This window comes from Scatophagus argus, chromosome 13 (genome assembly GCF_020382885.2).
Source record: "Scatophagus argus isolate fScaArg1 chromosome 13, fScaArg1.pri, whole genome shotgun sequence".
Lineage (NCBI taxonomy): Eukaryota > Metazoa > Chordata > Actinopteri > Scatophagidae > Scatophagus > Scatophagus argus.
In genome coordinates, this window is record NC_058505.1 from 15,226,594 (window position 1) to 15,244,309 (window position 17,716).

General features: G+C 41.1%; 3 protein-coding genes across 4 annotated transcripts; 2 read left to right on the plus strand and 1 right to left on the minus strand.

Annotated features, from left to right (window-relative positions):
* The first annotated feature begins 2,171 nt into the window (after positions 1 to 2,171).
* pif1 (PIF1 5'-to-3' DNA helicase homolog (S. cerevisiae)) lies at positions 2,172 to 9,704 on the plus strand. Of its 2 annotated transcripts, none has more exons than XM_046408712.1 (13): positions 2,172 to 2,281; positions 2,468 to 3,031; positions 3,128 to 3,251; positions 3,473 to 3,598; positions 4,356 to 4,509; positions 5,228 to 5,342; positions 6,193 to 6,299; positions 6,514 to 6,653; positions 7,017 to 7,123; positions 7,260 to 7,347; positions 7,435 to 7,580; positions 9,064 to 9,255; positions 9,379 to 9,704. In XM_046408712.1, exons 2-13 carry the CDS (start codon positions 2,480 to 2,482, stop codon positions 9,427 to 9,429), a joined length of 1,902 nt encoding a protein of 633 aa, XP_046264668.1. In that variant the 5' UTR covers positions 2,172 to 2,281; positions 2,468 to 2,479; the 3' UTR covers positions 9,430 to 9,704. The 2 variants fall into 2 exon arrangements, with proteins under 2 accessions (XP_046264668.1, XP_046264667.1); XM_046408711.1 differs by having other exon boundaries at positions 2,185 to 2,281; positions 2,472 to 3,031.
* Positions 9,705 to 10,688: 984 nt separating this feature from the next.
* Positions 10,689 to 13,169, minus strand: LOC124069498 (cytochrome b-c1 complex subunit 6, mitochondrial-like). Its single transcript, XM_046408714.1, has 4 exons — positions 13,004 to 13,169; positions 12,659 to 12,715; positions 11,231 to 11,392; positions 10,689 to 11,105 (listed from the first exon to the last, which is right to left on the minus strand). Exons 1-4 carry the CDS (start codon positions 13,049 to 13,051, stop codon positions 11,073 to 11,075), a joined length of 300 nt encoding a protein of 99 aa, XP_046264670.1. The 5' UTR covers positions 13,052 to 13,169; the 3' UTR covers positions 10,689 to 11,072.
* A 109-nt stretch (positions 13,170 to 13,278) lies between these two features.
* On the plus strand, positions 13,279 to 17,449 carry nsun4 (NOP2/Sun RNA methyltransferase 4). Its single transcript, XM_046408713.1, has 8 exons — positions 13,279 to 13,428; positions 13,936 to 14,155; positions 14,265 to 14,421; positions 14,569 to 14,723; positions 14,849 to 15,009; positions 15,142 to 15,266; positions 15,394 to 15,526; positions 15,727 to 17,449. Exons 1-8 carry the CDS (start codon positions 13,333 to 13,335, stop codon positions 15,868 to 15,870), a joined length of 1,191 nt encoding a protein of 396 aa, XP_046264669.1. The 5' UTR covers positions 13,279 to 13,332; the 3' UTR covers positions 15,871 to 17,449.
* Positions 17,450 to 17,716: the final 267 nt, after the last annotated feature.

A 17,716-nucleotide genomic window follows, 5' to 3' on the forward strand; every position in this document is an offset into this window, starting at 1 on the left:
TGTTTATCTGGAATACAGAGTATTAAAAGTTGTTGTGGTTTTGAGGGAGCCATGTGATGTGTTGTCCTCATATCAACCACACAGAGTGGAGAATCTGCACTAACATCAGAGGCTCGTGTTTACTATAAATGTACTCTCTGTTCAGATCATACAAGCACAGTCAACTTAAAACCCCCATGCCAGACTCCACAGCCCGCAGAGGAACAAACCACCTCAGATTACAGCTCAAATGTTGATCTGCTAGGGAGGACCTGCCTGACGCACAGTGTGTTGCTTTTCATAACAGAAATGTTCTAACCTCATAAAACATCTCCAAGATGGAAACTTTTAATGATTTAAAAATGCCCTCTCCTGCGCTCATTTTAAATCCACTGGAAATTTTTACAACCAATATTGAAGGTCTGCCTTAGGAGAGCACCAGTTAACGTTTTGCCTGCAGGAAGATCTTCATAGTTACATCAATGGCCATAAGCTGAGAACAGACAGATCTTTATTAAACCTGGGTCCAGCAACCTTACATTTTTTATTTTAAAATGTAGAGAGACTGCATCTGTATGGCAGCTCCCTTCAAGCTATTCGTTATTATTCCATAAAAAACTGTTTAAAAAGGGGGGGATTAAAATAAAGAGTATCTCATGTAACATGTGTGAGGATTATTTCAGTTTAATACAGTGGAAGACAGATCGGATATTATGGCCAAGCAATGACCCCAGACGATGTCAACAGACAATAAAAACAAAAGACAATAAAGCTCCTTTATTCTGTATGTCTCGCATTAACACTGAATTAAATGACGTGTTTAATGTGAAAGGGGTGAAGAACTCCCCTGGGATGACAATGTTGCTTTGTGTCTCAGTAAACACACGAATGCTTGCTGGGGCATTAATCATAATGATTTAATTATGTACAGTATTTTACATAATATCGAGGGTATGTGTCATTTAGGAGTTTTTCCTGCCTCCTAGTGGCCAAAAATCCATTCACGCTTCTGTAAGATATCGTTGCGTTTTTGAGCAATACTTAAAATGGAATACATTTCGAATTTATATTTTTCTGGTGTTTGATTGCTTTATTTAATGCAATGTAGCAAAGCATGCAGAGCATCACACTCGGGGATAAGATTATTATTTTAAGGAACTGCAGTTGCAAACATGAGAATATTTTCATCCCTCTTCACACCTGTAGCAGCACCTGCCAGTTAACCCATGTGATCGGCTCAAAATATGGAGTCTAATGAGCAAATGGCACGTTGCCTTTTGAAACAACTTGTCTCATTACTTTTTCTTCCTCTCTGGGCTTAGTGTGTATGTGAGACTCACACTTATCAAACACCACATGGCCTCACTTGGTCTGTAACAGTTCACCCAGCTGAAAGATCGGGGTGTCAGTCACATTTATTTTGGGGGGTTTAGTGAATAAATAGGTTGCATTTGACTAAATTTTAGTCATCTTTTGTAATGCCTGACTATGGTATGTTCATTTGTCTCATCGGGTTCTGAGAAGCTTCACACAGAAAATACTGCGATGTGAGTGCACTATTAAAAAATAATGAGCCTGTGACAGCGAAGCAATTTAGGGAGTCAGAACCTGCTTGTTAATATTTGATTGTTTGGAATTATAATAAAATGAAGAACCGGGCAGTTTCTTTCCTTTATGTTACGCATTTATTGAGGACTCAATAAAACCACAACCAGTTATTCATGATGTCAGTTTGTTTTTGCAACACAATTCAGATTATAACCTGTATACTTTGAAAAAGGTGTTGTTTCATCTCCGATCACTCGTTCTTTTATTTTTTCCACATGTTCAGCAACAGATCGTCACTGTGGCTTGACCCTAGCAGTAACTGGTGAGATTCACAGAGAGGTTATTTTAAAAAAAAATCATCGAATTTTATTTCTTTTTAAAGGAAATAAACATCAAATCTATCAGTTCAAGAAAGAGAGCAAATGAAAAATTAGACGTCCACATTTCATTAATTTCACCCGAGAATAGCGAAGTTATTGTGAAGTTCTTCTCTATTTCCGGGCACCCATGTGCATTTCACACAAATGTAGCATTATCAGTAAAAATAGCAGCGATTGGTCGGTGCAGCCACAGGGCCGCCCCTTCACGATTTTTATTGGTTGCTTTGTTAAATCTCCTCCTTCTGATTGGCCAGGAACGCTATTGGCTGATTCCACGCACTGACGATTTGAAAATTAGTGCCAGCGTTCACAGCCTGAGGAGCGACTGCCCTGAGAGAGACAAAGATCAGTACATAATTTATTTAAAAACAAAGGTAAGAGCTTAATTTAAATGTTTTCCGTGACTACATTTAAACTTTATTTCAATCACGGTATCAAGTTTAATTGTTACATCATACTTTACGATGTTTGTGTTAACTGAATGAAGCACAGCTGCAGTTTTGTTTACTGGTCCATGCCCCGCCGCTTTGAGGTTTTGTTTAAACCTTTGTATGATACAGAAAGTCGGTGCAATGTTAGCCGGGGAGGACGGTGCCCAGCTGCAGTGCTGCGTGACGGTGGAGCAGCTAAACAACTCCGGCCAGGCCACCCGCAGACAGGTCCTCCGAAAAGGCTCTGTTACCCTGGGCCGAAACGAGTTCCAGGAGATCGTCCTCCGGGTGCACGACGGAAAAATCCCACAAAGTTACCGTCTCAAAGAGTTCAAACTGTTTACAAAGTTCGCTAGAGATGGGAAGTGCACCGTCAAACTTCTCCCTGAAAACATCCAGGTGCTCATCTCGAACTGCCCTCCGGATAAGCTGAACCTCTTCCTCAAAACTCTGAGCATCAAACATCAGGCCTGGCAGAGCAGCAGGACTCTGAGCGACCGAGAGAAGCTCAAAGCCGGTCTGCCCCGAAGCTTCGAGGCCATCAGCCCCCTGCAGCAAAAGGATATCCAGAAGGTCAACGAGCTGAGAAGTAAAGTGGGCCCCAAAGGGCTGGCAGACCGCACCAATAAGACGACTGTGGCAGGAACTGGACAGCAGGTCAAAAGGTCGAGGAGTGACAGTAACTTTAGTCCAGTGAGTTGAGCACAGTCACAGTGTCTTTATCCTTAGCAGACACACATTTTCCTTCCTGGATTGAGTCAAAACTCTGTCTCTGTGTGAATATTTCAGGTGAAGGCCAATCCAAGTAAGAAGCCCATCTTGTCTCTGCCATCATGTAAGCTGAACAAAGAGCAAACAGCTGTGCTCAGTGCTGTGCTGAGAGGCAAGAACGTCTTCTTCACTGGAAGCGCAGGTGAGGGTGTGACAGTAAATGCATTTTTAGTAAAACTTTGTGGTAACAAGATGTCTAACAAAGACACTGCTGCATACATGATGCATTTTGTATAAGTCTTTTTTTAATACAGATTTTGCAACATTTTCTCTGGAAAAAAATCTGATATCCATACATTATTATTATTATTATTATTGTGTGAAATTGTCTCTTGTAAGCTCATTTGAATGTCTGTTTATCAGGTACAGGAAAGTCCTTCTTGCTGAAGAGAATCATGGGATCTCTTCCTCCAAAGAGCACCTTTGCCACAGCCAGTACAGGAGTGGCAGCATGTCACATTGGAGGAACAACATTACACAACTTTGCCGGTCAGTTGTTTCTCTGTGGAAATGAAATTGATTTTACACAAGACTGACACAAATGTGCTTTTGGAAAAGGCACACAATTAGTGGTGAGAGATATGTGCAGAGGTTAGTTTTTTTCCCCCAGCATCAACAAGTCATTTTGTGTTGCAACATAATTGTTCAGTGTGCTAGTTATCCTGAAATTAGGCTGTGCTGTCGACAGTCTTTGTAAAGAAAAGCTGAGGTACAGTTAGTTTCATTACTGTTTAATCTGCTACTTTATTCTCACAATGAATCATTTAGTCTTCAAATCCCACAAAAATAATCATCACAGTTCCCCAGAGCACACGGTGGCGTCTTCAAAGGGCTTGTTTTGTTGTTCTGACCAACCATCCAACACCAAAATATATTCAGTTTCAGTGATGCAACATAGAGATAAGCCGCAAATCCTCACACTTGAGAAACTGAGGACAGTGGATGTGTGGCATTTTTCCTTGATCGATGACTGAAGTAATGATCAAAATGGTTAACAGATACAGCGTGTATTGATCAGCCCTACTTATCAGTGTCTCCTGTGATTTAGTGTGATGGCCTATCGCAGTTATGAATCTTTAATATAATCAAGGGTGAAGTGTCAAATGTCTCTCCAAGTTAAAGGATGTTTTAAATTAAATCTCAATATACAATAGAGGGTGTGAATTGAGTACTCGCATAGGTGTTATTCATTTCCGTCCCCTCTGACCACCTGCCTTTCCATTCTCTGTACGCGCCATCTTTCCAGGTATCGGCTCCGGCTGTGCCCCTCTGGAGCAGTGTATCGAGCTGGCTCAGAGGCCCGGGGTGCTGCAGCACTGGACTAGCTGTCGGCACCTCATTATCGACGAGATCTCCATGGTAGAGGCTCAGTTCTTTGACAAGATCGAGGCAGTGGCCAGGTGAGATGAGATTCACAGCTGAACATTAAATTGAATTGCAGTGAGATTTACAGTAGTGTAAAAATGTGCAGAAATAAATAATTATGTAAATCAGGAATGGCTTCATCAACAGGATAATGATGATTGAATGATGAATATTTTGTGTGTCAAGCTTTCCTCAAATGATTAGATATCATGTTGAAGGTAACCTAGCGTTAACCTGATGAAAAATCTGACTAATTTAACAGTTGACTGGTACTTTACTTCAATATTTCAGTTTCCTGTTACTTTATACTTCCACATATTGTGCTTTATTTACTCTACTATATTTATTTGATAACTTTAGTTACTTTGCATTTTCAGATTATTCAGTGCTGACAGGCCGTTGCTCGTGATGTGTAACTAATCAGTGTTGTGAACAGGATAAAGTTGGACCACATAGTGGTAACAACAGATGGGGACAGCTGTATCTCAACCAAAAAGTAAAACAATTTTAAGCTGTGGATAATTGGACGCATGAAACAGATATACTGATAACCAGGGAAAAAAAACCTAATCGGATCAGATTTATCAAAAGCGACCTGAACACATCCTCTTAGGTCTTTTGTTACAGGCATTTATCAAAATTTTGTCTAATCCATAATCAATAATGAAAATAGTTCTTAGTTTCAGCCATATAGAAGTTCTGATCACGATATTCATTTTCAGTGACATAAATCTGCTCACTGAACTCTTACAGGTCAGTGAGGAGGTCCACTGAGCCGTTTGGAGGCATGCAGCTGATTGTGTGCGGCGACTTCCTCCAGCTGCCTCCTGTCTCTAAGGGAAAAGAAAAGTCCAGCTTCTGCTTCCAGGTCAGACCATCGTGGATTGTGGAACGTCCCAATTTGTTTATAATAAATGTAACTTCATTTAGTAATATTGCGAGTCAGCGAGATGACACGTAGGGGATTAGAGTGGTTGGGTCATTCACACTGTGAGCTGTGTCGGCCTCTCACACATGCTCTGCAACCCAGGATGCACACACTCTGCCTAAGCGCCACCCCACAGCTAAATCAAATGGAGGATTTATATTTGCGGTAGGCGAGGATGTGTCTGACAGTCCCCTGTTGTGTGCATTGTGTATCACTGCACTCTGATTCTCCAGAGATCAGCTTCTTGTGTGTAGTTCTTGCCTGTGGTCTCACACTGTGTGCTGCACACACCGCTATCTGACTGGATAAACTTCACAATTAATAGCCTGTCAGCACTGAGGGATGCTTTGTGTGACAAGCAAACTGAGTTGCTGCTCCAGTGAGATTGGGGCTGATGGCTTATGAAGTGTGTTTCTTCTTGTTAAAGTAACACCAGCGATCGTCTAAACAATGAGAAACTTGTCAAACAAGAGCATAACAACCAAACAAGCAGCCAGATGATGTCAGGAATACCAGGAATTTTAATAACTCCAATCTCGGTACAGCTTTTTTTTTTTTTTTTTTTAGAATATTATAATGAAGTGAAATGAAACTATAATGAATAATAATATAATGAAACTGTCAATAGTGTTCATTCAGCTGTATGGTATTACAATTTCAATACTTTATGTACTTGTGTAAAAGGTTGTGTGAGTCAGCATCTGTCCCACAGACCACATGCTTATTTCCTGAAGAGCATTAGGGATGTTCTTGGAAAACATCTTTTTTTTTTTCTTCTGTGAACCTTAAGGCGAGGAGTTGGCGTAAGGTCATCCAGCTCAACATGGAGTTAACAGAAGTGCGGAGACAAACAGACCAGTCCTTCATCTCCCTCCTGCAGGCAGTGAGGGTGGGCAGGTAAATAATGAACACAGGAATTCGTTTTTCAAGCAATCCCAATGCCAAAATGTATTCTTGCTTATGTGATCTCAGTGCACGCAAATTTTCTTTTAACGGTAAAATGTGTCTTGTTTTATGTGTTACATGAATGGATTTAAAGACGTTACACCTATGCTGCCTTTAGTTTTTCTAAAGTAAAAATTCAGTCAAGTTCTGTCTCAACTCGGTTCAGGGTGACGGAGGAAGTCACCGCTAAGCTGATGGCGAGCGCCTACCATCAGATTGAGAGGGACGGCATTCTAGCGACCAGGCTGTGCACACACAAGGACGACGTTGAGCTCACAAATGAGAACAAACTCCAGCAGTTGCCAGGTATGAAGTCTTCCTTTTGAGTATTGTTTTTTTTTCATCTTGGAACAGGTGTTACTTTGTTTGACTTGGGTCCAGGTGAAAATTGGCAAAACTATCATCTATGGCTTGAGTCATGTATGACGTCTTTGCTGAAACTTGTTTCCTCTCAAACGGTATTTTCAGACTCAGCCAGACACCGCTTGTTTTCTGACTTCTGTTTCCTGCTCAGGTGTACTTTTTAATTTGTAAGCTCTAACTGCATCAGGAAACTGGAGAGTGTGTTTGACCTACTGTGGCTTTAAAGGTGGGACTGTTTTTTTTTTTTTAACCTGGTCTCATTTGTTCTTCACATGTGTTATTGTTGTTGTTGTCATTACCCTTTAGGGTCAGTGCATGTGTTTGAGGCACTGGACAGTGACCCAGTTCTGGTGAAGACTATAGATGCTCACAGCCCGGTCGGCAGACTGATCCAACTGAAAGTGGGAGCTCAGGTAGTGTGAGTGTGTGTACATTTCAGTCTCGCCAATGTCTTGTCATGCAACATCAGACTTTTTCGAAGTGTCGAACGTTGCACTCCATTTGAGTGAAGCTTTTTTCTTTTCTTTTTGTTGTGATGCTCTTTTTAAGGTCATGCTGACAAAGAACCTGGACGTTACTCGAGGCCTCGTCAATGGAGCACGAGGGGTTGTGGTGGCTTTTGAGCCTGGAAAACATGGTCAGTATTTATTTATCTTGAAACAGATTGCTTGTGTGTGGTAGACTTTTGTCCCTCCATGTATTGACTCATTCTCCGTTCCCTCAGGACTTCCACGTGTGCGTTTCCTGTGTGGCGTTACGGAGGTGCTGAAGCCCGAACGCTGGATGTTTAAGTCTGGTGGTGGGATACACCTGAGTCGACAGCAGCTGCCTCTCAAACTGGCCTGGGCCATCTCCATCCACAAGAGCCAGGTGAGTGCAGGTTCAGTCACAGCCACACACTGGCACAAGAATACTGAAACAAATGCTCACCAAGTCCCTATAAAGACATTACTTTGCTTGTGAGGAAGACCTTGTTCAGCGTTGCCATGGCACTCCAGGGTTTCTTTTATATGAAACTTGATGAATAGCTGTTTTTTTTGTTTTTGTTTGGTTTTTTTACCTGAAATTAATTTGTACTGCATTTGAAGTCTCCTCTAGGCAGCTAATGGTGGATGGAAGCTTGAAACTCAATCACTGTCCACATTATTGCTTTTGGTCCATCATCAACAGGAGAAGGAAAATGAGAGCGCGTTCAGCAATACAGACTGTTCAGACAGAAATCATCCTCCCGTTAAACTGTCTTACACTAAAATGGTTTCTTTGAATTTTATTATCGCCTTATTTAAATGGATTTTTTCCTGACACCAGCACCGTTAACGGAAACATAAAACGGTCTTTTTCTCAAGCACCACCAGCAGGCCTTACTTTTCACTTTAGTGGAATCACATCTACTTGATGGATTGGCACAAAGTTTTATTCTGACATTATTGCTCTCCAGATGATCAGTCTGAACTTTTGCACCATCCTCAGCTATACATCCTGTTTACTGCTAACTGGCAAATGCTAGCATGCTGATGCCAGATTCCCATGTTCATGACTTGTTCCACCGCTGTTTGCCCCCCAGAATCCTCTTGGTGAAATAGCCACGTTTATGTCCAGGCTGTCATTTGGTTTAAAAAAAATGCTCTGGGGGCATGCTGATGGCCTACAGATGCTGACCATATAATCAAAGCATCCATGATTCAAATCTGGCCATTGACATCCTCTTCTTCCTCCTTCCCCCTTCCTGTCATCTATCAATGCACTAATAAAGACTCTCAGCCATCACCTGACACCTAACCCCTGTGCTCCTACACTATATTCTATATTCTGACCTCAGACCCATAACTTACATTGGTTAGAAAGGAAAAAAGGTTACCTCTGGGTAATTTAGTTCACTGGTCACAGCCAGTATGTCACCGGTGTTTGATCTACAGCAGAGGAGCTAAACTGAACGTAAATAAAACCTTGCATCCCTTCAGAGGAAATGAGTGGATGTGAAAGAACTGGAGATATTGCTTAGAACAACAAATTTTCTCAAATATACACCAAGTAATGATCACTTTGAGGTCAATCTTGTGTGTGACATAGCCGGTTTGTATTTATAGCTCACATTTCCAAGTAGTTTGATTGTCCATCTGCAACACACGGTACTTTAAAAAAAAAAAAAAAAAAAATCTAACATTGTGGATAAATATTCTTGGTTTTGGACACATTATGTCAGATACTGGATTATCCATCAGGGCAGACTTCTTCTTAAACCACAAAATACCAGTAAATTCCAGGTTGTAAAATTGCTTTTGCATGCGTGTATGTCAGTCATTCTGACCTGCCATCTGTTTGGTTTGGTTTTTTTTTGTTTCATTCATTTTAGGGAATGACGCTGGACTGTGTGGAAATATCTCTGGCACGTGTGTTTGAGAGCGGTCAGGCTTATGTGGCCTTGTCTCGAGCTCGGAGTCTGGAGGGTCTGAGGGTCATGGACTTTGACCCGCGTGTGGTCAGGGCAGATCCAGATGTTCTCGTCTTCTACAAGAAACTGAGGAAGGAGAGGCTGCTCCTGCAGGTGAGTGCAGAGTTCCCATAACCTGAAGACACTGGTCACTCAGGACTGCTGGAGATTAAGAAACATTTTCACACATTATTAAGTCTCGCTGAATAACTTTATTTGTCTCCACTGACTTCACAGGCCTCCATGGATGAATTTGTTGGCAATGGCAACAAAGAAAACTCCTGGTGAGAAGATGAACTCATCTGCATCCTGTGGAACATTATGCACTGTGTGCATGAGTTATTTACATGGTGTCATTCTGTTTCATTTCTCTTGGGAGAAGTTTGTTTTATCTTAAATGACCACATCTACCTCAGAGCTCATGTTTAAACTGGTAGCGTTAAGTCACACTGCCACCTTCTGATCATTACTGTAATTTCATTTTGTAGATCTTATTTTTATAATTTGATTTTATAATTTATTATCATGTTTGCATGTATTCAAATAAAGTTTTAGCCAACTTACTTATGTGTTTTGCCATTCAGCCCTCTGAATGCTCTGCCATTACACAGCAAGAAAATAATTTCAATCCTGCCTCACATACATTATATGGATAAAATTATTGGGGAAAATGTCTTTATTATTGAATTCAGGTGTTTCAATCAGACCCATTGCCACAGGTGTATAAAATCAATCACCAAGTTATGCAGTCTGCATTCATAAACATTTGTGAAGAGCTCAGTGACATGGCGATAATGGCATAGGACTGTTTTGCAGGAGTTGGGCTCGGCCTCTTACTTCCAGTGAACGCAAATCTTAATGCTTCAGCATACCAAGACATTTTGGACACTGCTATGCTTCCAACTTTGTGGCAGGTCCTTTTCTATTCCAGCATGACTGTGTCCCAGTGCACAAAGCAAAGTCCATAAAGACATGTTGGATGAGTTTGGTGTGGAAGAACTTGACTGGCCCACACAGAGTCCTGACCTCAACCCCATCAAACACCTTTGGGTCTGAACCTGAAAGGAGCCAGGTCTTTTTGCCCATCAGTGTCTGACCTCACAAATGCTCTATTGCATGAATGGGCAAAAAAATCCCACAGAAATACTCCAAATTCTTGTGGAAAGCCTTCCCAGAAGAGTGGAAGCTGTTAGAGCGATCCACCGGTTACGGGTCCAACACCCTAACCGCTGATCCACGACTGCCCCATGAATGTCACCTGTCCCAAAAATACAGGTTGCATAAAAGCACTAACCTACGGGGAATCGTTACCTGAAATAAACCACACGTGTACTTCTGATACCTACAATGACTGCATGATAATCCAGTATTCTCAGTACATGTCATGCACTTTCAAGGGCCACTGTAATATTAATTTACAGCAGGACAAAGCTGATATCACCTCCCCATACACCATTTCTTTCACAAAGATAAATAGCCCTGAGTTTACAGTCACTTCCACTTGTAGCACAAAAGAATGAGATGTGTTAAAATGATGCAACTCAATCTGGAAACCAAAGAAAACTTTTATTTTTCCCCAGAGGGGACAATGAATCCAAGACTGAACCTGAGGTAAATTCTCAGCTACCTGAGCAGCATACTTCTTTTTGCATATGAACTGGCCACACTGAAGAATCCTCATTCCTTTCTATGCACAACCTCTGCTAACCTTGGATGCATCCATTGCCTATACAAGCAGTGACTCACGTTGCATATACTTCTGACCCTTTATATACACGTATGCAGAAAGGGTGGCATGTGTTTAGTTCAGAACCCATTAAAATTCATTTACATTAATACACAGAATAATGACAGAACTGTCCTAATTATTTTACAGTTGTAGCAATTGTAGGGATTTTACAGCTGCAAGTGGTGGGAATCGGGCAGGCAGGTCATTTCACATTGTGGAACAGCTTGTGTGCTACCTATAAAGACAAAGGAGAATGCTAGTATCTTGATAAAAAGTAGCTAATTCAAAAATCAAATCACGCTCATAATTTGTTTGTGCACATGATATTTTCTCCACTTTCACTCTCTTTTTGCCACTTACACAATGGTCGCGTGCATGCAGGAAGTCAAAGAGCTCTTCTGTGCAGTCCTCCTCGGTGTTGGATCTGGAGCCGACCCGGGCTTCACAGGCCTCCAGACGCTCCTTCGTGTGTACACAGTGTTCAGTCTGCTCACACTTAGCTCGGATCAGTTCTAGGGGGTCCTGAGAGGGACAAAATGCAATTGTGGCAGAAAATGGGAAACAGAGTGCCATCAACACAAACTTTAATTTATTTATTTTTTACTCTTTTTGTTAAAAAAAAACAAACAAACAAATCAGACACTATAAGTGGTATTACAACATGCATGTGAAACATTGCAGGTGCTGCCAGTAGAGTCTTTAGCAAACTGAGCAGTGTCCAAACTGATGAGTCCAATTTACAATCAGTAGTGGGAGTGTAAGGCGGTGGGAGTGGAGAAATACTTACAACAAAATAACAACAATACATGTAGGAGCCATTCTTCATTTACGTTTTGTGCAAATACCTTATTTTGAACACAAGGGTGTAGTATATTTCTGTTTCTGTTTAATTGGTAACAGACCAGCAGGAGGTGAAAGAAATAAGGTACAAATCAGTGTGAGTTAGATGGTGGTGGGAAGCACAATAGTTCTTACCGACATCCAGAGGAAATTCTGTGTTTTTGAGCTTCAGTTTCATATCAGCTTTCATGGTAACGTTCAGTTTTTTTTTTGTAATATTTTTATTTTTGTTGCAATAAATGGGAACATCACCCAAAGGAGAACAACTTTGCACAGTATTCGAGTTCAGTCCTCCACCCACCAATATGTGACTAATTAAGTGGATTTTTTCTTTTGTGGATAGTCACCACAATACATGTCCTGCATTAAAATTTTTACTTGAGTACAAAAGCATTAGTATTAATATAAACTTTGAACACCAAGATTAAAAGGACTTGTCATACAGAAATGCCCATTTCAGAATAGTGTACATTATATTTCCGCATTAGAATTATTGCTGTTCATGTGTGCATCACTTTAATGTTGCAGATGGTGGTTGTGGAGATAATTCTGATTACATACTGCTGAATTTTCTCAAGGGAACAAAAGCCTGTCTTACCTTAGCATACAATCAGAATCTACATACAACCAGTAACAAAAAACATCAAATAAATGTATTTGAGTAAAATATACAACATTTGCCTCTAAACTGGAGCGGTGAAAATACTGAAGTAATGCAGAACCGCTTCAAAATCGTCATGTGAAAAAGACAGACTCTGTACTGGCTCACAGAGGTATACAAACTTTAATTGAATGTGGACACGAGTTTCTTTGGTCAGCAATGTTTTTTGTTTGTTTGTTTACTGGTTGTTTTCATTGGTGTGGATTTCTGTAGGTTTTTTTAAGAGTTACGTATGATGCAGTGAGACCTAAAACAATATTCGACAGCTTTATGAAGAACAACCTTACCACCATCTCTTCCTCCTCTTCTTCCTCCTCCTCTTCCTCTTCCGCAGGGGCATCTTCCTGACAATAATATAATGGGCATTTAATTAGTTTGGTCTGAAGAATCGCAATTTACAGAGGATTGCTTTAAAACTATTCAAAATAACAATACAAATAAAACTCCAGTTACAATGCAACAAATATTAAAACAGGAGCTCAGAGTATAGTTTATGTTACAATTTCAGCCGCAGTCCATGGTTGATATAAGAGTTGAAAGCCAATAAGCTGACTGAATCACAGGGAACTGGTAACTTCGCCAAACACGCAAAGAAAAAGCTATTTTAAAAAGAAATATCGGGTTTTAAGTACCTCGTCATCGGGGTCGCCGTATGTGAGCATCTTCCTCTCGAAAACCATGATTACGGCTCTGAAATTCACAAAAATCCCGGCAAGATGACAGAAGCTCTAGCACGCCAGCTGCACTGGCTTTCGTTGAGGACGCGAGGTCGGTCACACGCAGGAAACGACGAGTACGACCACCGGATGAAGCTTCTTATTGGTTAAATCATATCAATAAGGTTGCTGTAGTCCAATCATTTGCTTAATTTTCGGGGAAGGCCCGCCTATTCAGTCAACGCGTGCGGAACCTTTATTTTGACTGTCAGAGCGAAGACGGACCAAATAAAGTGTCGCACTGCATGATGGCACTGCTCACGGACACCAGGTTTCTACTAAGAAAAGTGAAAGATTTAAGGTGTTTAACGCCAAGAAGAAATCGAGTAAAAGAAAAATGGGTAAGTTTTCAACGCAAGTAATAGATAAAGTAGTCGATAATGGTCGTTAACTCCCTTTTTTCGATAAAAAATCTTAGAGATGTAAAAGTTTTTTTATATTTTAATCTGTAAAGAATGTCTAGCTACATTGGAACATAGACTGTGTTAGGTATTCCAAAAAAGACTATTGAATTTTGATCATATTTAATGTGAGCTGGGCCTAAGATGTTGCCCCTGAAATTAATGGTTAGTTCAATAAATAAACAATATCTGCAAACGTGACTTGCTAAAATGTAATGAATGGCACATTGCGTCCATGAAATTGCCAAGTATAACACATACATTAACTTCATGATAATTCTATTGTTCTCTCGTACTTTTTTTTTATTAGATATTCATTGAAAACGTAATATTAAATCGTAATGAATTCATGTCTCTACCTTAAGGTATTTAACTTAATTAAAAACAAAACAAAAGCAAGTTAACATGTTGAAAATTAGTGTTTTCATTCCCCTTCTTGTTGGACAGGCTGCCACACGTGCCAGGCACCCTCCCACCAGTCTGGCCCTGCAGAACTTCGATGCCACCTATGGCGTCCAGCTGGGGCAGCTGTGGCCATCGGTTCGAGTTGCCTTGTTGTCAGAGAGGAAATATGGAGCCCTGTTCAATAATTTCTCCCAAGAAACTGTTCTGGCAGACTTGGAAGCCTTGGGATGCAGAGATTTCATCAGCGACACAGGCAGAGAAGGTAGCTGTGCCCAAAAGCCTTACTAATAAACCACAGTTTTCATGTCATTAAAAAGTAAAATGTGGCTCTCCTCAGTCCCTCAATTATCCATTTTTCATAATTTCTGCAGCTCAGCCATCTGACATTGCAGCTGAGGAGGAATCCAGATGTGGTTCTATGAACAAATCTGACACTGATGGTCAGCAACTGTCTCCTGTTCAGCTTAACCCTCACATTAGGTGCTTAGTGTTTCCAAGAGGTGATATCACAAGATTTAAGCCTGCTAGGTGAGCTTATTTTTTATTTTTTTGAACAAAAATTCAAAATCAAAAATGTTTTGATACATGAACTGACGGTGTCTGTCTGTCAAAATGTTTACTTCAGCGGATGACTGTAGCTTTTACACTGACTTGCCATTTGCCTGTTCTCTAAAGGCCAGACATGTATGGGTTGCTGGGTTACTACCTCATGGATGCAGCATCTGTGTTGCCTTGTCTCGCTCTGAATGTTCAAGAAGATCACAGTGTGCTCGACCTTTGTGCAGCTCCAGGAGGGAAGACCTTGACTATACTTCAGACCCAGTCTTTAGGTGAGAGGACTGCTTTTTCTATCTGTTTTGCTACTCAATCCGTTTAGAAACCTCTTTGCCTTCGCTGTCTGTGAGACTGAGTGTTGTTGTAGTTAATCCTCTGTTATCTGTGTTTTTGCCAAAAGGTTTTTTGTGTGCGAATGACACCTCAGTGTCTCGGTCATCGAGACTGAGAAAGGTCCTCCATAGCTATGTTCCTAAACAGTTATTGACAAATGAGAAAGTACGCATCACCTCCTTTGATGGCACCAAGTGGGGGGAAGTCGAGAGCAACAGTTTTGACAGAGTAAGCCAGTGTCATATCATCACATTTATTCTTTTTTTGGAACAGAATTTGCAGATTGTCATCGCCTGATTTTATGACATTGTTTATACAAATACCATCCCTTTGTCTGTCTCCTGTGTTTTGTGTTTTCAGGTCCTTGTTGATGTTCCATGCACCACAGACAGACATTCACTCATGGAGGATGACAACAATATATTCAGTAAGAGCAGGACCAGTGAGAGACGACGTCTGCCACAGCTACAGACGGAGCTGCTGCTGTAGGTTTTGGTGAAACTATAAAGATATAAATTCCAGTTATAATAATGTATGCGCTGACATTGCAATATGCAGTGACACAGTTCAACTTAAAGCTAAAAGTGAATAAACCCTCTCTGTATCTGGCAGGGCAGGAATCGAAGCAGCTTGTCCAGGGGGTGAAATCGTTTACTCTACCTGCACGCTCTCTCAAATCCAGAACCAGAGTGTGGTGGAACAGGCCATCTTCTTGGCTCGAGAGAACCGCGGCATTCACCTTCAGGTCAGTCAGATGCATAATGTAAACTCTATAGAGCGGGATTCAGAGATAAACTCAAGAATGGTGGAAGGTAACTAGTACTGAAGTTCTGACTGCTGAAACAGGAGTACTTCCTTAATATGAACATGGGATCTAAATTAAAACAAGTAATCTGACCTTTTTATTTTCTTTTTCCTCCTTGTCTTGGTCATATCTACATTCAGGTTGTTGACCTGCGACCCTTCACACGCATGTTTAGGAAAACCTTTCACTTCGCTCCCGACCTCCACCTGGGTGAGATGGTCATCCCACACTTAGCTGCTAACTTTGGCCCCATCTACATGTGCAAGCTTAAGAGACTTACGTAGTTTGTGGACTGGCGGACAGCTTTGCCTGAAAGCTTGTGCACATTTGACTGAACTGTGTCGCTGTTTTATGGACTCTTGAGGTGATCCTCTACACTCTTCAGCTTCAGACTGATCCATCCATCCGTTTTCGATACCGCTTATCTGTTCAGGGTCATGGGGGAGCTGGAGCCTATCCCAGTTGGCAACAGGCAAGAGGGCGAAAAGCCAAAATACCCAGGATATGAGCACTGCCATCTCAGAGTCTGCACAGTAGTATTTTGGCACTGGAGCCTTGGTGTCAAACTCCCACCCATACAGTGACTTGACCCAATGACGGGCAAAGCTCAGCTGTCAATCACGGTGTTTCACCCATTTTTTTATAGCGTCAAATAATTTACTAAACTTAAACTTAACTCAACTTAAAAATGAACACTTTAATATACATCAGTGTGATAAGAACTACCTAAAATGACAGACACCTCTACTAACATGGAGGGAGTGCGCTTTATGGCTTGTATTGGCCGCTGAAGCACTGGACTATAACTGGTTAAATGTGACAGAAAATGGAGCATGACATTATAACTGTTGATAGCACTCACTGAGGGGTTTTTTCTAGACTCTAGTAAACCAATAGAGTGCCAAATTAAATTTCTTGATTTTTAGAGTCCACATTAAAATGATTGAGACAGAGTAGATGTGTTTAAGACAAAATTGGCTTTGCAACATGTCTTTTGATGTAGTTTATTTTTGCCCTGTAGGTGGCAACAGTAGCTCAAGATTAAAGTGTCCTGTTTATTATGTGCCCACTAGAGGACACCAAGGCTATGTCAGTGAAGGATCTCCAATATGTCTGTCCTCCTGCAATGTGTCAGATGCATAGAGATGAATATTTAAGGTTGGGGAATCACATTACTGAAACACAGATTTCCATCAGAATTACTTGCCCTCTTCAGCTCTCCAGTGAAAATGGGTTGGTTCTGTGGTTATTCATCAGATATGATGGCTTTGCCTAATAACGCGATATGTGGGTATGTGGAAGGAGGACATAATGAACAGGCAGGTAATGACTTATTTGACCATTTTCCTTCTCACATCTGAATCTGTGCAACTTTCATTATTATAGCTGGGATTGTTTTGCATTGGCATCGCTCCGACGTGAAATGTTTCCTCTTATCACAAGATAATATGAGTGGAGAGGTGCTTCTTTTTCCATCACACTGCCGATGACCCTTTATGCTGTCCTGGTCAGTCAATGTAGCGTGAAAAAGGTGTGTCTGTCTGTCCGTCCGTCTGTTTGTCTAACGAGTCCACCATCTACATCCCACTGTCATTAAGCTGCTCTAACTGCAGGAGCTGACTTCCATCCCTGTGCAGGGATGGACGGCAGCCATGCGGCTCCCAAATGAACATTAAAGAGACAGCAGAGAGCTAAAATGGGACGTCTCGCCCTGTTTTGCCCCTCCGCTTTTTTATTCCACAGATGAGTGCAGATAATTTTCTGTGCGATTGTGAGTGATTACTGTATTACTGCGGTAAAAGGGGGATGTATCTGGGAATGCAGAGGGAATTAATGACACATAAAAACTATTTTTGTATTGACTGCTTTCGTCTCCAGGGCCTTGAATGCCTTTTCACACATCTTGTGATTACCTAAACGTATTGTAAATATGTGTTTCCTATAGGCTCTCACATAAATTTACATGTTTTAACACTCAGGAGGCGGCAGACTGTTAGAGATGAGTTACTCTATTCTGCCTGTCTATCGACTCCACTGGCTGTCTGCTTTATTATTGAATTAGTCAATGAACCGCTGTGCATTTGTGTCCCTGTGTGTCAGCCTGTGTTAAGGAGACATATGTGGTGTATT